Source organism: Musa acuminata, chromosome BXJ3-8 (assembly GCF_036884655.1).
Source record: "Musa acuminata AAA Group cultivar baxijiao chromosome BXJ3-8, Cavendish_Baxijiao_AAA, whole genome shotgun sequence".
Classification (NCBI taxonomy): domain Eukaryota; kingdom Viridiplantae; phylum Streptophyta; class Magnoliopsida; order Zingiberales; family Musaceae; genus Musa; species Musa acuminata.
In genome coordinates this window covers 43,701,655-43,724,268 of record NC_088356.1, presented here as the reverse complement: position 1 = coordinate 43,724,268, position 22,614 = coordinate 43,701,655, and the positions used below count along the sequence as shown (strand labels likewise).

General features: G+C 37.2%; 2 protein-coding genes across 5 annotated transcripts; both read left to right on the top strand.

Moving 5' to 3' along the window:
- Positions 1-638: 638 nt before the first annotated feature.
- LOC135645854 (uncharacterized) lies at positions 639-5,677 on the top strand. Its single transcript, XM_065164687.1, has 4 exons — positions 639-859; positions 960-1,056; positions 5,183-5,335; positions 5,409-5,677. Exons 1-4 carry the CDS (start codon positions 724-726, stop codon positions 5,443-5,445), a joined length of 423 nt encoding a protein of 140 aa, XP_065020759.1. The 5' UTR covers positions 639-723; the 3' UTR covers positions 5,446-5,677.
- A 540-nt stretch (positions 5,678-6,217) lies between these two features.
- Positions 6,218-22,565, top strand: LOC135645852 (uncharacterized). 4 transcript variants are annotated; one of them, XM_065164684.1, is made up of 19 exons: positions 6,218-7,647; positions 8,534-8,619; positions 8,717-9,097; positions 9,202-9,285; positions 9,359-9,823; positions 13,263-13,326; positions 14,505-14,667; positions 14,804-14,916; positions 15,047-15,253; positions 15,506-15,756; positions 15,843-16,067; positions 16,133-16,354; positions 16,444-16,497; positions 16,676-16,741; positions 16,829-16,966; positions 17,325-17,378; positions 18,691-18,750; positions 21,702-22,088; positions 22,174-22,565. In XM_065164684.1, the coding sequence occupies exons 1-19, from the start codon at positions 6,462-6,464 to the stop codon at positions 22,336-22,338; spliced, it is 4,371 nt and encodes a 1,456-aa protein (XP_065020756.1). In that variant the 5' UTR covers positions 6,218-6,461; the 3' UTR covers positions 22,339-22,565. The 4 variants fall into 4 exon arrangements, 3 of the variants coding, with proteins under 3 accessions (XP_065020756.1, XP_065020757.1, XP_065020755.1); XM_065164685.1 differs by having other exon boundaries at positions 15,503-15,756; positions 21,702-22,008; XM_065164683.1 differs by having other exon boundaries at positions 15,503-15,756.
- Positions 22,566-22,614: the final 49 nt, after the last annotated feature.

Below are 22,614 nucleotides of genomic sequence, written 5' to 3'. Positions count from 1 at the left end.
TCTTCTACCTCTATAATTCTTTTTTCATCATGTTATTAAATCTGATGTAGCATAAGATAAATTCTCTAGAGAAAGCTCCCAATTTTATATTTTTCCTGCATAGTGCCCCTCATATAAAGCCTTCTATAATATGGTAAATTTGTTTTTATTTCAAAGTTACTGTAAATTCATGTCAAATGGGGTATAATAAAAAAATAATTTCATACTTTAAAGGATTGAAATGATTTAAAAATAGAAAAATAATCATTTAGACCCTTATTTTTAAGATTTTCTAAAAAATTATTTATTTTCTGATTAGGTAAAATCAGAAACTTTTATATGGAATTTACTCTTCGGTATATTATTCATATATTTATATTTTTAATATAAGTAAATAAATACAGTTTCAACATGCGATCATTCAGTTTTTAGTATATAAGTAAATAAATACAGTTAATATATGTAAATAAATAAATAAATAATATATTTAGTATATTATTTATGTATTTTTAATCGTTGATCCAATGTTCCGAGATTTGATCGGTCCGGTCCGGTTCACGTGGTCATAAGTAGACCGTTTGGTGCATATGACCTGTCATAAGCCGGGCCGGACCGGATCCGACTTGGATTAGCGTATCGGTTCCATCATTAGGCCCTTCGGCGTTGGGGTGAACGCGTCTTTGCCAAAGCTGATAGCCGGCGGAAGACGCAACAGAGCTCGGGCGGAGGGCGACAGGAGAGGCGATGGACAACCTGGGGTTGATGTGGGAGATCATGGGGCCGGGGATAGCTGGCGCCGTGTTCGGCGCAGGGTGGTGGTTCTGGGTTGACGCCGTCGTCTGCAGCGCCGTCAAGATCTCGTTCCTACATTACCTCCCCGGTGAACCCCCTTCACCTTCGCCCCCGCTGTTGATCTCTTTGGCCGTGTCTCCGTAACTCGTTAGATTTCGAATTGACCCCATCCGATGACCAATTTTTAGGAATTTTTGCGTCGCTTGCGGCTCTCATGTTCAACTGCGTCGACAAGAATGAGATCGGCTACGATTACTACTCACCTTACGGAGAGACCGAATGGAGGTATGATTTTTTCTCGTCTGATCGTCTGTTATCTTTGATTTTGCCTGTGGATTTAGTTTTGCACATGTCAATGTGAAAAACCGATAGGTTTTGGACAAAAATTGTGGGGCTTTGGTAAGTGGGAGTCTTAATTTGGTGATGATGCAACTCAAATTGTTACAATTCTAACAGCCATGCTTCTGATGATGTACTTCCTGCTTCAGTTAGTTGAATCATATTCTAATAGTGTTAGTTCTCTATGATCCATGAACTCCTATTCAACTAATGTTAGTTTTCTACGAAAGCTTTTCTGCTCAACATTTTTTTAAGATTAGGTTAGCGACATTCAGTTACTTGGAAGAGTAGTTTTCAAACACTAACTAAAACCAACTTGTGGCTGTCAATATTTAAAAAATCTTATGTCGATTTTGTTATGGGTTATGATCTATAACCACATAGTGTGTCTGAAAGCCACTCTCTCATTGTTAAATTATATCATGTGATAACTGTAATATGATGTCCTTCCTCATTTTGTGGTCGTGGAAATTCCTTCTCAGTAGGCATCTTTCTTTGTCTATATTCTTTTGCCATTTTAATGGAGAGAAGATTGTTCTACCAAGAGTTATTTATAATTCTTGTAGATTATTTACTGATTGCAAAATACGAAAATTTCTATGACTTTGGGTTCTAAACATTCCATGATTCTGATGCTCAGAAGATGTATATTTTTTATTTTTTGTTTAGAATGATGCTTATAACTTCAGGTGAATAATGAACTGGTCAATGCCTGTACAAGACTAGCTATCTCTGGCTGAGGAATTCCCATGACATCTCAATATCTCTTGTTAATTCATGTGAGTGAAGGAAGATGGCAGGATATTTGTAGTTCAGAGTGAGGGACTTAGAAACGAGGTTGTGATACTTGGGAGTAACAATTAGATTCAGTTTCTAGAAGTAATAGGAGGAGGTGAAGGGAAGAAAAAGAACATAGAAAAATGTGAAGAGACGCTACAAAAATTGGTAAGCGTTTTATCTGCATAAGGAAAGAAAACATTTGAGATTTCAATTTCCATTGACTTTTTAAGAACTCTTTGATCGGATAAAGTGGCAGCCTTGAAGCCAGCATACACTATACAACTTTCTGCTTTTGGTGTTTGGTGCATTGGAAGTGGAAAGAAACAGAGAGATCCACCTTTAAAAGAAACTACTACTTTGTTCTTAATTTTATCTTGAAAGATTGAATTCCAAAATTGGGGAATTGAAACAAAATCTGGTGTGCAGAGGCACCAGTTTGGTTTTTAGAACCAAATTGGAATATTTTCAATTTGGTTCAATTAATTCAAAAGCCAAATAAACTTAGTTGATGTGATCTAATGTAACAAACTAGACTGTCTAACATAAGCTAATAAGCCAAAGGTGAATCCAATAGAATTACCCCCACCAAAATTGTCAAACTGGTTCAACTAAGAATTACACCACAATAAACAAAATAAATCACTGAATATTTTTTGGAAGTTGACTTTTGTGATAAAGAACACTTGTATTATCTAACTTGTACAGATTACATTGCTATGTTCAATCTTTATTTAAATTATACAAGAGAATTTCAACATATTAGTGTCAGTGTAACATTAATCTACAATTAGTTTTGTTTACTGAGTATTCTTCTAACTTATATTTATTCTCACCTTAATTTCCTTATCCCTGAGCATGTTTAAATTCAATCTCTCAGTTGGAATCTGAAATGTCCTGTAGATATAACTTCATTGTAAACTTGCCAGTTTCTGGGAGCTACCTCACCCTCTTTTTAGGCTTCCTTTCTCCTGATCTATATCCCAATCTAATATTGCTCATGATTTTATCTTCATTTTGATTTTGATATTGGCCTCAATCCTTTTTCCAATTTTCATTTTTATGATATTTCAAAAAGCTGTAGAACACTCATTATACTGATGTAATTGCAACACTTCTCCACTCTAAGGCTGAAACTTTTTATTGATCAATTGGGGCATCGTACGTGTACTTTGAGGGCGCTACTTAAGAGCTTACTTGTGATACATCATTTGATCATTGGGCTTATGTAGGGCTTATATCAAGCATATTGGAAACTTCATGTTGTTACAATCATCTGAAATTAATTTATTTTCAGCCTCAAAAGGACCAGTGTTGATTTGATGTGCATTGAAAGCTGAAACAGGTTTTAATTGAGATATGAGGTTTAACTTTGTTACCATTTGGCCAACTTCCATTGAAGGTTTGTAGCATTTGAATAATTATTGGCTGATATAAATATGGTCAAGATCCATGTACATGAGATCTGACATAATTTTACTTTGGTTGCCAATGACCTAACCCGACCCTTGATCCTCTATCTTTTCCTAGGAAAGAAAGAAAGAAAAAGAATTATTTTCATTCATGAACAATAAGTTGGGATTTTTGGTTTTGTTGTTGTTGTATATAAACAGGGTTTGATTTGCTTTCCTTGTGGTTGCTACTGTAAATTTTAGTCTAAATTTTAGTTGAAGTTGTCAGTTTGCTGTAACTTCTTTCAATTTATCTTGTTCTGTTGGGTCTTCCAAAAGATAGCTCATTGACAGAGACATTAAATAGGTGTTGAAGAGGATGTAAAGTCACATCTCATGTTGTTGCAGCATCAATGGAGAAAACAGTGAATAGGTGTTGAAGAGGATGTAGAGTCACATCTTATGTTGCTGCAGCAGTCTTCTTCCTTTTCTTCTTCTAGCGTTCTTCCATGAAGCCTTATTTTGCAACATCTTATGTTGTTGCAGCATCAATGAAGGAGAAAACAGTGAATAGGTGTTGAAGAGGATGTAGAGTCACATATTATGTTTCGGCAACATTCTTCTTCTAGCTTTCTTCCATGAAGTCTTAGAGAGTCACCATTCTTTCATGATTACTATTTGTTTTCCTTTGATTCCTTGTTGCTTGCTTCATACAATCAGATTTTGATTCAGAATTCTTTTTCCTCATTCCTAGTTTCATTCCCATGTGCCTTCCAGGAATCCTCACAGGTCAATAATGTTTCATGATTTTTATTTATTCTCCTTAGTTCCTCATTGCTAACTATGTTCTTTCTTATCTTGAATGAGTTCCTGTTGCTAAATTAACCGACAAATTGCACATATTTTCAAAATTCAACATTCTCGTCACATACTTAAGGACTTGTATGACTCCTGTGAATTAACCATCCATTGATTGCATATTGACCCTTCCCAATTTAATTAACAAGCAACATTCTTGGGAACTGCATTTTGGTGGCAGTATTTGTCTGAGCATGTTTGGACTCAAATGAGATATATTTTAGGTTTTTCATTGTTCTGTGAGTTGCAGTTGATAGAATGCTTTTTCTGAAATATTCCATTCTGCTCCAATTTCATTTGAAGGATCATCTAGTGTTCCACGTTGTTTCTTTATGACTGATGGTTAGAATGCTTTTTCTGATAGGTGACATCAGAATTCTAATTTCTGTATACATCTTTAGGCTTGATGCAGGAATTGACTATCATACTTGTGTAGATTTCATTCTGTGCCTGGGTCATGCACAAAATTTTCTTAGCAGATTATTCTGCTTGATGTGCATTAGTCCTGATCATGAAGCTTGATGAACAGATATTGTTCTGACGAGGTTTTCATGGTGGTTACATGCAACTGCATAATTTTAATGCTAATTTTGTACAGTTAAGCCAGTGGACTGTAAAGTGTATTTGATTACTTACGAATCTCCAATAGTTAGAGACTGTGTCCGTGTGAGGAGGCATTGAGCTTGTGAATGAGGTCACCTCATTAGCTTGGAGACTTCTCAATGGTTATCCTGATTGAGTAGAGCAGAATGTGAAGTTTATTGCTGGGAAGTGGCATTCTTCTTGAAGCAATTGTGCAAAGGACTGTTTTTGCATTAGTTCCGAAATGTTTGAGCACTCACCATCTCTAGCAGCTGTCACAACTAATAAAAAGTTCAAACAACATCTGAAAGACTAGATACCATAGTTGACCGTCAGAAGCCTACATGATATTTTGGTTCATAAATCGTTTGTCTCACCGTGTAATTGCTTGCTTTTGGAATATGTTTAAGCCCTTTGTTTGCTGTTTCATTTCATTGTCCTAAATTTGTTGGTGGAATTTGCAGGGTGAAGCTCTGGCTTTTTGTGGCATATGTTGTGTCATTTGTTTCTTTAGCGGGGGCAGTAGGCCTGCTTGTTCAAGATGCTCTCACAGAGAAGAGCCCCTCGGTGTGGACAGGAGTTGCTGGTGTTTTGCAGTGTGTGTTTGTTTTGATAAGGTAATCCTCCTAAAACATATGCACATTGGATACATGGAATGTAACCTGTCACTGATGATGACCTCATTTGCAGTGGGCTGATATATTGGACTTGTCATTCCGAAGATTAAGTGGTAAGATCAAGAAGAATGTTTGTGCTCAGGTCTGCAATAACATGGATTTTTCTGTGGGAAGCCCTTTCATGAGTAATTAATGTAGAATATACAGTCAAATGGTTTACTTAGAAGTACTTTGCATCTAAAGAGTTTGATTGTTTGCATACGTGTGTATGTGTAATTGGATCTCTATATGTTACAAGCTAACTTGCAATTTGAAATACTGCAAGTGTTGCCCTTCGATTAATTTTAGATGGCACAATCGTCTTCTCCTCATTTGAGCAACCACAGTTGATACATTAACGTCACCTTACAGCATGTTCTTAGATGTTGCAATCCGATGCCCTCTGTAGATTGGATAGTTCCATGTCTGATACCTTGATGCATCAATCACCGAAGGCCCACCAAAAATACTGGTATAAGGACCAATAGGACATGTTTTAGCCGTGCACTTGTGGCCATGGATATGTACACTTATCTTTGAGCCATTTGGGACTTTTGGGCGGGGCCAAGAACAACAGCCCATCACGCCCAACCCATGAAAGAGAGGGTGGGAATCTTCCGTTGCTTGGCAGGGGAATATTGCATCGGTTTGCACTCTTATCAACACAGCTTAATTTATTAGCCTTGCGGTGGTGCCGAATGCCCATCGTTGAGGTCGTCGGATGCGGCCGCTCTCGTTTTTTTGGCCCTTTGTATTAAACAACATCGAGAACGTGAAGGTGGCACGAGCCACAACTAACATTTCGCTAAACCCAATCTCAAGACAAGTAAACGATGAGAGAGCCAACGCAAAGTGCCAAAAGACTTCCCTCATCTTCTTTCCCTTCGGCTCCGCAACAGACGCGAAAAAGAGAACGAATACGATAAACGATACCCGAGCAAGAAACCCTAACCCTAGCTTCCCCCACCCGTCCCCGATTCCCGGCGACTGGGCCTCTCCCTTCCCGATTTAGGGTTCCCTCGATGTCCAGCTGCCGTCGCTTCGTCGGCCCCCGGCCTTGAGCGCCGCGCGGTGGCCCGGGCTTACGATGATGGGTAGAGGCTCCGTTGATGTTCCTGCGGAGGCGGCGGTGCCCGGCGTGAATCTCTTCGCGCAGGCCCGGAAGGCGCTCTCGGTCTCCTCCCCGTTCGACCCCGAGGAGTCCGCTCCCCGGGTCCCGACGCTCCCCTCGGGCTTGGCGTCCTTCCTCCTGCGGGGTCCGGACAGCCACAGGAAGCACAAGAAGTCCCACGGAGAGGCCGCCGAGAAGCCCTCGGGGCACGGGACGCCTCCGACTGTTTGGGATGTGACTGAGGAGTTCTTCCGACCGGTTACTCTGTCTGATATCGATTTGTTGGCGCCGAAACTCCCATTGTGTCCCGGCTTGCTGGATTCGTGCTTCACCATGCCGGTGTTTGATAATGGGGTGGAGGATGACAAGAAAGATAGTAAGGCGGATACTTGTGCAGCTGAATTGAGTTCCATTACATTGTCCAAGAAGGAGGAGGTGATTTTGGAGCAGCAAATTGAGGAGGTGGAGAAAGTTCAGGCAACTGAGGAACTTCCTCCCATGGAAATAGATGAGATTGTGACTTCTGTTGGTGATGCAATGCCGATGCAAACAGTAGGAGATGATGATAATCTGTCTTTGCATTGGCTTTTGGGGTCGAAGAAACGATTGGTTCTCTTGGCTGAGCGCGCCGATAAGAAACGGAAGCTCTTGGATGGAGATGCTGGCTTGGATAGGCTGTTACTGCTTCCTCATTCACACACAGGAGTTAATCTCTGTGATTTCTGTTGCTCCATAGAGAATGGAGTGAAGAAAAATAAGTTTCTTCGTTGCCATTCTTGCAAAGTTGTGGTGCACCAGAGATGTTATGGAGTGCATGAGGTTCCAGAGGGGGTTTGGCTGTGTGCTTGGTGTAAGCATTTGGAGACAGCTGGAATAGTTTCAAAGAGAGACGGTGATGACCTCAGTTCAAGGCCATGCTTGCTTTGTCCTAAAGATGGTGGAGCACTGAAAACAGTGACAATGGATCCTTCCCTTAGCCCGAGTGATGGTGCTGCGAAGTTTGTGCACTTGTTTTGCAGCCTATGGACACCGGACGTATATGTGAAAGACACTTGGGCAATGGAACTGGTTATGAACATGGGAGGGATACAAGATAAACGCAGGAAGTTAGTATGTAATGTGTGTAAGGTGAAGCATGGTCTATGCATAAGATGCAGCCATGGTAAGTCTTCCTTCTATATTTTTTTTTAATCTTCCTTTTAATTCTAGTACACCTTTTAGTGTCAAATTTCTCTGTGGTTTTTGTCTGATTATGTGGGTGGTAAATCAGGTATCATTTTCTGTGAGCTTTCCTTTTTGTTCTGATTATGTGGGTGGTATTGTTTGTTACTACCATTAGTGCCATGTAAATTTACTTATTTCTTATCAAAGTATCGTTTATGAAGTGATAAGATCAATGTTCTTGAAGTGGCCATGATATATAGTCAATCAAGTGCTTCATAGTGCATAATAAGTATACAGCCAGATACTTAGTACCCAGTAGAATATTGAAACAATTTACATCAATGAGTGCCAAAAGAATATGATGTAATTTAAAACAATAAACAGGACATAGACCAACTCAAGCTATTTAATTATGACAAGACACTTGAGGGTTTTATGAAGTAACTTAATGTTATGAAGGTTTTAGATATTAACAAAGTTTTGTCAATTGTCATGTGGATGTACCACAGCTTAGAAACCAATTGTTGTAGATTAGTTATGAAATTGCTTAATGGGAAGGAGAAAGCGACATAATGATCTATGTTGTTGCAGAAACTGCTTGTTTAGCCACATAATGAATTAATGTGGCCTGTATATGTGACCTCATGTGCATTCCTAATAAATAACAATGTTCACATAGGTTTATGCAAGGTGGTTTTATGACAGCTCACATGCAGCTTCTTGAACCATAACATTGGGAAACTGGACAGAATGAATACTTTTATATGTGGGCCAGTGATGATTGATGTTGAAATTATTAATGTACTCACTTCTTAATAAGTTTACTTGGTTTTCAGTTCTACAGTTTTCCAGTTATGATATCTGGTCCAGTTGGGATGTTTCAGGGACATGCAGAACATCTTTTCATCCTTTGTGTGCAAGGGAGTCAAATCATCAGATGGAGATATGGGGAAAGTTCGGATGCACTAATGTAATTCTTCATTGTTTCCTTCCCTACTATATTATCTCTGGACATTGCATCTTATGGCATGTCAAAGCTAACCTTTTCTTACCTGATACTTATGTAGGTTGAGTTGCGAGCTTTTTGTTCAAAGCATTCGACTTTTCAAGATATGGGTGGTGTTAAGGACACAAACAATCTTCTATTGGCTATTGATGATAAGAAATTGGTACCAAAGCTTTCATCTGCTGTTCTACCTACTAAAAAGTTACCAATGTTACAGCTTACTCCCAATAAAAGAGATCAAATCATGATGCAAAATGAAATTGCAAATTTGAACTCAGAAAAGATACTCCAAATGAAGCCTGATGAGCAGGATGCCTTAGTTGATAGGCTTGATTCCAACAGTGGTCAAGCAGGTACAATTGCGGAGATGGATACTGATGGAGCTGTTGATAACAAAAATATTAAAAGAAGTACCTATGATGTCTCTGCAATTCTGAGAAAGGTTTTTGTCTGGGAAACTTAAGAGTTTCTACTTTTATGTTTTACAAGGATGCAATTTCGGTGGAATGCTGCCACATAAATATATTAAAGATTTTCTTTGTGCAGCTAATTGATCAAGGTAAAATTAATGCCGATGATGTTGCATCAGAGATGGGCATCTCATTGGACTCCTTACAAGCGGCTCTTATCGTATGTGTGAAATGCATATTTGTTCACTTCCTTATGTCTTTTTTTAGTTTTAAATATTTTACAAATTTGACAGGGAGAAACAACGTCCTTTTCACCTGGGTTAAGGTTGAAAATCATCAAGTGGCTTCAGAGTTCTGTACTTACACCAACTTTGCAACCATCAAAAGTTAGGAATGGTCCTGTGATATCATCAGATTATAGAGTCACAAAGTTTGATGGACTAAATGATGCTAAAATAGAAGATCCAGGAAATAATCCAGGTGGTGATGTCACAGGTGTTGAAGTATCGGATGCTGTTCTTGTTAAGTTGTTGCCACCACGGAGAAGAACAAAAAGCAACATCATGATATTGAAAAATAACAAAGCATTACGTTCATCTGGACTGGCTTCTGTTTTGGAAAATGGTAATGGGAAAATAGTTGATGAGATTGACGACATTCAAGTTGTCATAAGCGAAGATATGAAAGGAAATATTAATGAGAGGATATGTTCTAGTCTCCTTATTGGATTGTCAAATGACCAAAAGCCTGTGGTGATGGTAAAAACTCTAATTCACAAGTTCAAAAACATGTTGCATTTGTTCTTAAGGATTAGCTTGGTGTTGATTTTACTTTAGAAAAGTGTGCAAATTCTGGAATGTTTGTTTGCAATTCTTCCATATCCATCTTAGCTTTGCTTCATATTAACTATTTACTATTGTGTAATGCATTTTAAAAATTTCCTTGAATAATTTGCCTTCAAAGTGTTGTTCAGGTTTGGTTCAGTTTTCAAGGGCCTAGATCCAACACAAACAGTGATTTTACAGTATGCTGCAGTTTTGAATAAGGCTTGTATGCTATTCAAATTATTGCCGAAATAGAAGAGCCATAACCAGTTGCACTCATTGCTTCAGACATTAAATCCAAGTTAACTTTCTCTGTGGTTTTAGTTTAGGTAACCATTACTTGTGGGTTTTAATTCACTGTGTAACTATAGTCTGCCTTTGGCAAGGAATTGGAGATGGAAATGCATTGTAGATCGTATTACATATGGAGAGGCACAAAGGGAGGCAGTTTGGATTTGAAATTAATCTGGTTAATGAAGGTTAGTAAGGGATGGTGCCGTTGTGCTTGATGAGTTAGGTGAGTGAGATTGTAAGATAATGACTCAACTGTGACACAGATAATGCTTCGTCAGTTAATCAACATTTTCCAACACTGTCATTCTAACATAATCATTCTGCCCATTCATTTACCTAGAGAGAAAACCTAGTTATTTGCTAGAAAGAGAGTGATAGGTCGGCTTGAATTTCTGATGACCACACACAGTTTACATGGACCAACGTTTAGAAAGGTTTTACATGGGTTACAGTTTAGAATGACTTCTGACCTTGTTGTATGTCTGTGTATGATGCACACCATCAACCAGTTACAACTTTAGAGCTGATTGTGAGCTGGCAAGTGATTTTTAAAACAAATAGTACACTGAAAAAGGTAAAGATTTTAATATCTTTTCTTAATTGAGTTGGAGGTTAGTCTTAAGGAGAAGGAAGATAGGGTCGGTGGCAGCAAGTAGGCTGGTGCTAGGGATGTCATTGGGGTGGGTGGGGAGTGCTTCCCCCATCCCCGTCCCTGTCTCATCCTCCATCCCTGCCCCATTACCCATTTATACGGGTCGGGGACGAGAACCGGGAATCCCCATTAGGGGCGGGGAATCCACAGGTTTTCCATATTCTCTTAATTAATCCATTCTATTTTTTTTAAAATAAAACTATTATCAAAATTAATTAACAAAATCAAAATTTACAAATAATAATTATTGTTGACTGTTGAATTCATTCCTCCGACTTGCAGGTCGCGGCGCGGGGGGATGTTAATATTGTTTCATCTAGTTCAATCAAACCAAATAGTTTGTAGTTGACTCACGATCGACTCAACCAAGGCTCAACCCAGTTTGATTTAAATCAAACAGGCCAGGCATTCGGGCCTAACATTTAGGCTCACATATTGATGGGGCGGAGATGGGTACAGCCATACAGGGACAGAGTGGGAGTTCTTTACCATCCTCGCCCCATATCTGCGTGGGTAATAAAAAAAACCCCGTTCCTGCCCCAACCCCCAGGTCCCCACGGGCATAATTGACACCTCTAGCTGGAGCAAGGGGCTTCACGGTGTTTGACTGGCGATGCTGCAGTGAGGGGGCAAAAGAGCAAGGCTTGAGAGGCAACAAATAGATTGGGTAAAAGGGTAGCATTGGGCAAAAGAAGATGACTGAAGAAAAGTTATACTTTTCACCATATCTAGCTTATGCCCATGCAACTCTGTGCCTCTTGTGTATGGGCATGACTAATCATATGAAAGTAGAGAGAGGTGGATGTCGACCATCTATAGGAGAATACATAACAGAGTTAGAGATTTGGAGACTCAGGAAATTGGTTGAGTAGTCAAATCTACTTGGCAATATTTTTTAAGGTTTACAGTTCTGATTTGGTTTTAATAAACAAGAAAGCTAGCTGTAATTATAAACCATAATATGAAAAATTTCAAAGCCCAATCCTTTTTTATGCTTAAATCAGACCAAATTATATTAATCCCATATTGAATGAGGACAAACACTTAGATTGAATTATTAGTGCCTAAGGGTAGTACTACTGTGAGATTGACTGAAGTATTTTAGGTTAGTAGTCCAAACTTTGTAAGTTAATAAGTCAGTTATCCCATTAGGTTGGTTTGGATCAATTGTTCTTAGAGCCGACCTAGTATTGGATATGGTAAGGAACTCTAGTAGCAAAGGATTACCCGTAAATGAGGCTAGATAGCACATTATGACGTGATGCCATCTCTGGGTTAGGCCTCATGTTTGGTAAGGTTTGATTATGAGCTATATTAGGTCATTGACAAGGATATTAAACTCTTAGATGGGGGAGATTGTAACGTCCAGGTTTAGTCCTATATTGGAAGTGAGCCAAGACTTGGATTTAACTGTACTGTTGCTAACTTGGCTTATAAATATTTTGGATTAGGTTTAAGCTTTTGTTAAGCTCAGCAAAATCAATGGGTCAGTGATCCCATCGTCGAAGCTCTTCACAGGGACCCATCTTGAGTAGGTACACATTGTCATGGATAACTGATAAACTGGAGGTTTAGATATGTGGGTAATTGTAAGAGATAGCGTATTCAAGCTTATGAATTATCTCCAAAAATTATCCATTCATGTTGCTGGATCTGCTACCACACATCCCGGTAGATTGTGATATTTTAGTCCTGCATGTTTGATTAACGTCCTTTCTCTTGAATGAGAGCATATTCTCCTGCACATCATTCCTGATTTTGATTTCCAGAAATGATAAGTAGGTGTTTCTCCTTTGAGTGGTAGGACATATAATGCAATTTTGTTCATTGATGAGACACATACTGTTATAAGCTAATCTTTATGAATGTTAATTCTACAGTTACAGATAAGATATCTAATGCTACACTTGATTCTCAATGTATCAGGCATGGTATACTGGTTGCTGATTGGCATGGGATGGGTCCTGTGCCAATTATGTGCAGTCATGTGCCTCAGGTTTTTTGGGAACTTGGATCGCATCACGTGTTAGTGCACAGCATGGCAGTGCTGTGCAGCCCTTGGCTTGTGTAACCCTATGGTTACTTGCCCCTGCTTTGAACAAGAGTGTATAAGATAACCATGCAGTATAATGCAAGTACAGTGATGTTGTTTTGTTGTCAAGATGTATCTTTAGTTCATAAAATGCTTATAAGTAAGAATTATTAGATAAAGTAATACTGTGGCAAAGTATGCTGAGATGATATTTATAGCTTCATTTTTTTTGCCACTGTTTTGACTTTGCAAATTATTATCTGAACTTCTTTTTGGTGTAAAACTAATTTGGCTTTTCTTTTTTCTGATAACAACTTAATTGCTCATTCTGAATTGACTTTTTTATAACTTGATTTAAAATATTTTTCTTATGTACGCAACACTAATTTCAACAGACTCTGGAAGACACATCTAAAGCTGAAGATTCTGTCCCTTCAGATCCAAATCAAGGGCAGAAAAGTATGTTGTGTCTATACATTGTTATATCTCTTTATTTGTATCCATTCATTTGTCACTTAGTGTCTCCATTCACATTATCTTGATTGTTGGAAATAAGGCATATGTATTATCCTGTGCAGTCATGATGATGATGTTGTTTGAAAATTGATGCACTTTTTAGTTTATTGCAAATAAGAAAGAATTCTCATTTTCTTGTTTTAGAAAAGAAAATGCTACCTGGAGATTGTGACACTATTGTTGGAATTAAAAACTAGCATCTTTAAAAATGTTGGTGGCTTTTGTGTTTTCCTCTTCCTTAGTAATAGACTTTGCATTTTGCAGCAATAAGTAGATAGCTCTCCTTTTTAGGCAAAGACAGGAGCCCTGTCAGCTTATCTCATTTAGAAGATGAAATAAGAGAAAGGTTGTGTGACAAAAAGAAAAGCGACTAAGAGAGGAATGGAGAAGACCGAGATATGATGCAAGATTTAGAACAAGCAGAAAATATTAAAGTTATACAGGTGTTGATGTGAGACAATTTTAATACATTTATCATTTTAATGAATTTTATTAGCTTAGGGGTATTTTATTAATATTGTAAGTTGCTAAATGCCAATACATTCCATAATCAAACATTAGTTATCAATGTTGTCTAAGGACAAAGAAAGAGAAAGCCAGCTAAAAGGAGACAAATCTTAGATTGTTCGAGGACTCTGAAGAAAAAGGAAGTCTTGGATTTAATTGAACATGTCATTTTAACAAGGAAAATTTTCTTGATTGAGGAATTTAGAAAGGAGGTAGCCTAGCAATCATATATTTTATCAATAAGGAAGATTGAGTAACAAAAAATAAATATGGAAATACATCAGTAGTGCATATAATTTATCACATATATTTCTTCTGTGGCATAAACATTTTGCTACAGCTGATGCTGAGGGCTCATGCAGATCCATCAGTAGCAAGTGTCAGGTCTAAGCTTGTATTGGAAATGTTAAAGCAGCATTGTATTGATCCAAATACATCTTACAAACTAATGCATAATAATACATTCTGCTTGGTTAAGACATCTTTATAAGTAGAAAGAGCTAAATTTCTATCGGCTTATAGCTAAATTTTGATATGGCAGTAATATGATTTTTACTGTATATTTATGGATAGGAAGCTCACTGAGATAGTAAACGGCGATTTATCTGATGCAGATGACATGGCAAATGATATTGAGGAGAAAGTGTCTTTTTTGCATTATGAGGGAAACCAAGCTGTTGATACTAATACCACGACTCAAAATACCATGCAGAGTGGTTATTCTAATTACTATGATGGTGAAGTTGATGTGGTGCTTTGTACTAAATCTTATCTTGAGTAAGTTTCTATTACTCTTTCTTGAATATTTCTCCAATGTAGCTCTTGAAAGGGTCAATCTTATTGATCATCATGGTGCCACTAGGAAGATAATTGCTTTATATATTTTTATATATTTGACTTTCTGGTTATGCAGAAATGGTGGATCTGGTTCTGTTTTTGTTGTTCATCCATTGATCAAGAAAAAGTTGTTGCACATGCAGAATTCTGAACTCTTAAAGAACAAGCCTACAGATCCATTCTCTAATGGTAAGTCCCCATAAGGAGTCTCTACATCCAAGGCATGATTAAGTTTGCATGTTCGTTAAGTCATAATCTTTTGTTTGATAATTGCTCATCTTAGTTGACAAGAAAAATTATGTTTTGTCTACATATGCAGCCAAGTCTTTGTGTTCTTCCTGTGTCCAACAAGGATTGCTTTGTGCTGCAAGCTATGCATCGGATGGTGCAAAAGAGCTTGATCAGCTTTCTAAAGCTAAAAGCGTCGGTGTCTTGGACCTTTCCCCTGAAGATGAAGTGGAGGGAGAAATAATTTACTTACAAGCTAGGCTACTTGATAATGCTGTTTTGATCAAGCATAATTGTGGTAGAGCATCTTATAATCTATAGTTTTACCATTTTGTTTGTATTATCCTACCTGAAGCTGCGTATGTGAAAATGTGATATATTGGTACAACATATATTGTGTTTTATTAGCATAAATACAAATTAAAAAATTTGTATTTGGAAAATTGTTTAGCTCTATTTCAGTAACTGTTCAAGTAGTATCTGTGATTTGTTTTATTTGTTATCTTTACATATAATCATTAAATTATTCTTTTTTTTCACTGTGCAGAAGATTTGTTGTTGAAGATTGTTGAGAATCTTGCTCATGAGCTAAATGCATTAAATAAACGCAAATGGGACCTAATCCTTGTCAATCAATTTCTTCGTGAAATTAGAGAAGCAAAGAAGCGAGGAAGGAAAGAGAGAAAGCATAAAGAAGCTCAGGCTGTACTTGCTGCGGTTACTGCTGCAGCTGCAGTTTCATCAAGAAACTCTTCATTAAGGAAAGATTCAAATGATGAGACTGTCTTGGGTACCCAGGAGGTGAAAGATTTACCTTTCTTGTTGGTGAATATATGTTCACACAAATGATCTGATTTCTTTAATTATTTTATTTTCTTTGCTAATAGACTCCCATAAAAATAAATGCTGCGACTGGTATAGCTGGGTTACACCCCCCATTGGTTCCTCAAACAACTGAGGCTTTTAGGTCAACCTTTGGTAAATTATCATCAGCCAAGCATTCCATGGCTTTCCAGATGCCAGAGTTTTTAAAAGACAATGCCCTGTCCTGTGAGATTTGCATGCGAACTGAGACAATATTGAACCGGGTCTTTGTCTGTTCGAGGTGCAAGGTAATTGATATGTTCATCTTTGTGATTTCTTGGAATATTGATATTAAGGCCAATATACCTTGCAGGTTGCAGTTCACTTAGACTGTTACCGTAGGCTTAAAAGTCCAATTGGATCATGGAAATGTGAGCTATGCGAGGACATGTCACTGCCATCTACTAGCCCTAAAAGTCAAATAGACGGCAAGGGCACATCTGCTGTTGTAGCTCAGTGTGGCTTATGTGGTGGTGTAACTGGTGCTTTGAGAAAGTCAGCAGATGGACAGTGGGTTCATGCCCTCTGTGCAGAGGTAATAACCTTTTATGGTGATTTTCTAATAAATTTGTGAATCTCTTAGTCCATCAGTATTTCCTTATATAAGAAATTGTTTCATTTTAGTGGTTGTTGGAGTCAAGTTTCAGAAGAGGGCAAGAGAATCTGGTAGAAGGAATGGTAATTTGTTATTCTATAGTTTATTATTTGTATGTTCTTGCTCATTACATCTATTTTCTATTATGCACCAAAGGGAATGTACACAAACAAATCCTGTGTTGCATCAATTGTTTCGTTGTGCTCACTGTTGCATGTAACAAGTGTAAATGTGGAATATGTTATCATTTATTCTTTACAGGATACCATTTCCAAGGAAAAGGACACTTGTTGTATCTGCTATCACAATGTTGGTGCATGCCTGAAGGTCTGCTCTCTTTTTTAATATGATGGAGCATGTTACAAATCAGATATCAAATTTGTGTCTTGACTATTTATTCTGTTCCTGATGCAGTGCAGCTATGGACACTGTAAAGTTACTTTCCATCCTTCTTGTGCTACTAGTGCTGGATTTTACATGAATGCCAAGGTCACTGATGACAACATACAACATAAGGCTTATTGTGGCAAGCATAGCATAGGGCAGAGGGAGGTAATGACATTATTCATATTGTATATCCCCTAATTTTTGTATAGCTTGAACGGACAAATGCGTTCTTCATCCGATCTTCTAATGATTAAATATTTGTTCAAGAAAAAGCAAACAACATTCAGCAGCTTATATTCCAGTGTGAACAACAGTGTCAAAAATAAAGAGATTAAAAGAAAATCAAAAGGAAAGAGAGGAAAGTACCTTAATATTCTTAGGAGAAATGGAAGGCAGATCTAAGTCTCTTTCAATATATTAATTTCTCTCTATTCGAGACTTTTATCATTTGCAAGCTCATTTACCCCCATACATAGTGTTTAACTAGATTTCTGAGTCTTCTGACTTCTGATCTAATTGGCAGGCTGACAACCAGCAATGTGGTTCTGAAGACATTAATAGCTTAAAACAAATACGGGTGAGAATGTGCTGTATCTTGAATCAGTTATTTTAGGGTTATTGGAGAGTTGTGCTGCTATGTTTTATGGCGTTTGATTCATATCACAAAGTGCTGCACTTATTCTTGGTTTTTGCACTGAAGTAAAATCCTTCTGTTTCTGTTATATCGAGATCTTTTCATGAGGACTTTTTTGTATAATCTAGAAACCAGCACAAATATGTTGAAAGTTGTATCGATGAACAAAGTGATGGAGTTTGCAATCTTGATTCAACTTTTAAACTATAATGAAAAGAAGTTGTGAAATAATCTAGTCTATCGATGCCAGTGGTGTCTGTTTTGTTGAAATTCATGTCTCACTTATCATCATGCTTGATAGGCCAGTAGCATAAAGTGTTGTGTAATCGGACAAGTCAGCGAATTGTACACTATATGCATGTAGCCAAGTGTATAAACTTGTCATTTATTTTAATTGCTTTGAAGTTTCAATTGTTATCCAACTAATTCTGTGTTGTTTGACATATCTGTCTACAAGATCTCAAGGTCATTATCAACAATGTGCAATTTTAAAGGATATAACCAACACAACATGCATAATGTAGTTCTTTTTTTTTTTTTTAATTTTGTATTTCCTTTTGTCTTTTAGAGCTTGTTAGTGATATAACAAATGCCTATAGTTTGAAGTGATGGTATAGAGCATGTCCTTGCATAACACTGTTGTGTATGGTGTTGCTTTTGTGGGCGATGAAGTAGCTTTTCATTATTCCTTTTAAGATCCTTTTGAATATCACGAGAACTGAAAGTGTTCAAGATTTTTATATAATTGTTATTTTCAGTTCATAAGCCTACATAAAGTGTAGACCTATTCATATCCTGTTTTGGAAGAGATATTTGATCGAAAAGGTATTGTTTATGTCAGCCGTCTTGAATAATTTTTTGTTTGTGCTTTTGATATTCTTCAAGGAAGAGATAAATTGCATTAATAAGTGTCTCAAGATAAGTTTAATATATGAAAGGAAAAGTCTTGAGAAGTGGAAGATTAAGGAACAATTTCTTTTTGTTGTCTCGAGGATATTAAATTGCAATAAAGAATTTGCAGATGGACTCGTTTTGTAAATTTTGTTCTTTTAAAGTGAAATTGTATCTACTGGTTATTATATGCCTTGTAATGGAATTATCAAAGTTGGTGGAGAACTCAGAAGATATCTGTAATCTGAAGATTCTTCAAAATATATAAACATGTTCATCTTCTTTTTTATTATTATTTTGTGTGGCATTTAGTTGTATATGTGAGATAAACTGAGTGGATATTCTAATTGAGGTTTTACTACAGGTTGAATTGGAAAAATTACGTCTTCTTTGTGAACGAAGTATCAAAAGAGAAAAGTTAAAGGTCACCATCTTTTGCTGACTTCTCTTTTGTTTATATCTTTTCTTGTTTTTGCTTATCTGTTATTCTAAAGACAGCCTATCTCGACTGTGTTCAGTTATTTCTGTTACTTTTCAGATATTTCTAAGATCTATGTGAAGTAATGCATTATAGCTTTCTGGTCTTCTACAACCGTTATTTTGGAACTAGTTGAATGCATAATGAATTAACTCTTCAGGCCAAAACATCTGGCCTTGGCAAAAAAGTTATTAATATTTATCACAATGGTAAATAACTTCCGAGGAACTATGAATGAAGTGGCGTGTCCCTTATCCAGGCCCATACAGTGACGCATAACACTATATGCTTTAGATAGCTATAGGCAAAATTGCCTTTCTTTTGTCAGTCTTAGTATCTCTGAACTGATAACTTCCTCTATATTCTTTCTTTGAAGTGGTACAAAAAACAAACTTCTAATTGCAATCTATCCCATACGGCCAGACCTGGTGATAACTAGTATCTTGTATTCGGGCGTAGCCTTGAGCCTAGGTTAATTGATGTTCTCTACTTTGCAGATGCTACTCCTATCTCTTCTATTTCAGGCATGTCTTGGTTGTTAATAACTGTAGATGTTTCTATTTATCAATTTTATACGATAATATTTGATGCTTAGCACATCATGATTTTCTAAATTCTATATTTTAGTAAAACTAGAATATGAAAAGGTCAACTCGCTGAAGCAGCCTTAGACAGTGTTTGCCATTAGTGTCGATCACATGACAAGTATACTTGTAATATTTCCAAGGCGACATCAGAAAAGGCCTTTGTACATTATGTATTGGTTAGTCAGTTAGATTAGGCTAATTAGGACCATACTTACCAAGGTCTCTAACTCCCTTGAACGATGTCTTGTGTCATGCATACTGGTTGATGGGACTTTTTCATCCCATATTATCATAAGACACCTTTTTCCAGCCAAGAGGGAGGAGGAGAGAAGCAAGAAGATGCAAGTGCACTCAGCTTTATGAGCCATGCATTGTGTGTCACTTCATGCTCGCCACTTGCCATGCAGCATTTGTGGCATGACGTTCCTGATTGTGGCTCCAAAGAACAATTGTGGCATGGTGAGACAGATGGGGGGATCAGAATCTTGTGATTCTTAGGCACTAGATTCTGTGAGTGACAGAAATTGAATATAGGTGAAGAGTACAGAAGAAAAGAGAAGGAAGTTTAGGGAAGAAGCAGAAAGAAATAAATTAGAAGAAAGGAAAATATCTCCAGAAAGTGAGAGGATTTAAAATAGTAAAAAAAGACAAGAATTAGATGAAAAATAAAATTTCTTAAAATATATTTTTTGCAGTAGCGAAGTTCGTTTGGTTATAATGCACTTTCCACAGACACACACACACACACATATATATATATATATATATGTTGTGTGTGTGTATAGCAACCAGGCGAATCCTGACATGGAGTAGCAACTATAAACTACTCTTCTTGTACTGCATATAAAGAAATTTATTGTCCCATGTCTCCATATACCCATACCACACAACATACTGAACCTTGATCCATGTTTGGGCCAAATCAAAATTAGAGATTTGATTTGCATGTGATCTAGTTGGAAAATAAGGTACAGCACTGCTCTCTTCCAGCAAAATGATCATGTAAGATGTGCCTTGTCTTAATATGGTTTGAGGTCATCCTCAGTTTTATGCTCATCCTGTCTAGGATTCTACCTTCCATCAGGATGGTCAGTTTACTACCACTCAGCCGTGGAAGTGCTATGCTGAATGTTTGGTATCAAGCATTTTGCAACAGGGTCAATGTGGGACACATTAACACTGTTTGTAATGGTGGATAATGAGAAAAGAAGTGTCAGTTGAACTCTTTCTCTTCTCTTCTGTTTTCTCCTCTCGCTGAGTAAGGAAAAAAATGGCATGGAGAAGGGGGCTTCGTTCTACTTCTCTTGATTTTTTATTAAAATATTTGTAAATTTTGTAGAAAAAATAGAATTTCTCCATCTTTTCCCTATTTGTTCTCTCCAATTTTTCTAATCTAAACAGAATAAAGTTAAAATATTTGTTTTCAGTTTAGAAAACTTGGCATAACATTAGCATAACATCCATAAATGGGGCCAGTGTACCTTTTTTATGCACTATCACCTGGGCACTTCAAATTTATCTAATTCCCTCTTACTAGATACCTGGATACTTGAAGATGCCCTCAACAAAGGGATCTATGATACCAGGGGCTATTATGTAGCAAACCTCTGAGACTTTATCAATTTCAGCATCTAACTTGAATTTTAAATTAAACCTCATCTAAAATGTGTGCTAAATTGTCCAAGTGGTAGTCAGTACATGCGTAAATATATAAGATGCCTAATGCCACTCGCACACGCCAAATGTTTTCATCTGTCATTTTAAATTTTCATCTCTCATCATAAGTTTTGTTTTTTTCATTGTTGGTGGACTCCTGGATGCTAAGTATCCAATTCTAAGACCAAGTGCAACTTTTTTTATGGGTACTTAGTCCCACGGGCAACCACATCTTAAACACCACTGCCTGCAACCAATAATTCTCTCGTTTTCTTTAATATACTTTATTGTTTCTTTGTGTACATGTATTATTTTACTTTCTATATTTTAAACCATGTTATGCTTGTATATAACTGCAAATCGATAACTAAGCTTTTAATTGCTGGATTAGCATTAGATTATTACTCAAAAATCATACGCAAGGACCAGAAAAGATACAAATTATTTACATGCCCAAAATAAGGTTCCTCATATGCATTCAGTATTCAATAGACAGCTGATACCACATCATTCCAAATTATATGTTGTTTAAGGATTCAACTAGGTTTAAGTTGCTTGAATTAATCTTTTTAATTTTTCAAGTTCACATCAGCATTGGTTGTAGTTTTTTTTTTTGACGTGCACATGGTTTATTAACTAGTTGAATTTTGACAGAAAGACTTGGTTCGTTGTTCACATGACATACTTGCTTCAAGGAGGGATTGTGCTGCGTACTCAGTGCTTGTAAGGAGTTCCTTCCAATCTGGGGCCAGTTCGGAATCTGCTACAACTTCAATAAATAATAGGTCCTACAGTGGAACAATCCAGAGATCAGATGAGATCACTGTAGACAGTACTGTTTCCAGGGAACACACAATTAGGTGTTCCTTGCATAATAAGAACTTTGATAGAAACACTGATGACAGCTCCTCATCACAACTATCATTCAAACGAAAATTAGCCGATAGGGCATCTTTTGCTGGTAAGCAACTTCCACAAAAATCAGCATCTAATGCTTTTTGGAAATCAGCAGATGGAGAAAATAGACCTAAGGCAAAAAAGGTGTCAAATGTATACTTTGATTTACTTTAACCAGTTTTGGGTATAATTCTAGTTTTTTTGTAACTATGCTTTTGTTTTGTTGCAGACAGAGACTTTCCAGAAGGAACTCGTCATGACTTCAGACCAAGCATCTATGCAGAATCAGCGTCTTCCTAAAGGATATTTTTATGTTCCAGTTGGATCTCTTTCCAAAGAACTGCCACTTGAACAGGATTTGGAGTCTCATGAGCTACAAGAGCCTGGTGGATAGGTGCAAAGAGGAGTGAGTTGGTTCTTTCTTTTTCACTCGTGGGGGCCAGAGTGGTCCAGTGTACAATTTTAAAGGAGGATGCAGCTCGGTTGATGTGCTGATGTTGCAAAACAGCAAGGCTGGTGCTGATGTTGCAAAAATAGGGAGGGATTGCCGATGTATTTGTACACGGAGATGCAGCCTCAAGAAAATTTTGATGTATATCTATTGAAGATCAAATGTATGAAGTGTTGGAGTGAGTTTCCAAAAATGTATGATGTGGCTGTTACTGTTTGT

What these genes read in the sequence shown, in the direction of transcription:
- LOC135645854 (XM_065164687.1), top strand. Translation starts at nt 724, where the DNA reads ATGGACAACCTGGGGTTGATGTGGGAGATCATGGGGCCGGGGATAGCT. An exon ending in GTTCCTACATTACCTCCCCG is followed by an intron (nt 860 to 959) that starts GTGAACCCCCTT and finishes ACCAATTTTTAG; the next exon opens with GAATTTTTGCGTCGCTTGCG. An exon ending in TGTGTGTTTGTTTTGATAAG is followed by an intron (nt 5,336 to 5,408) that starts GTAATCCTCCTA and finishes CCTCATTTGCAG; the next exon opens with TGGGCTGATATATTGGACTT.
- LOC135645852 (XM_065164683.1), top strand. Translation starts at nt 6,462, where the DNA reads ATGATGGGTAGAGGCTCCGTTGATGTTCCTGCGGAGGCGGCGGTGCCC. An exon ending in ACCAAAAGCCTGTGGTGATG is followed by an intron (nt 9,824 to 13,262) that starts GTAAAAACTCTA and finishes TAATTTCAACAG; the next exon opens with ACTCTGGAAGACACATCTAA. An exon ending in CTGTCTTGGGTACCCAGGAG is followed by an intron (nt 15,757 to 15,842) that starts GTGAAAGATTTA and finishes CTTTGCTAATAG; the next exon opens with ACTCCCATAAAAATAAATGC.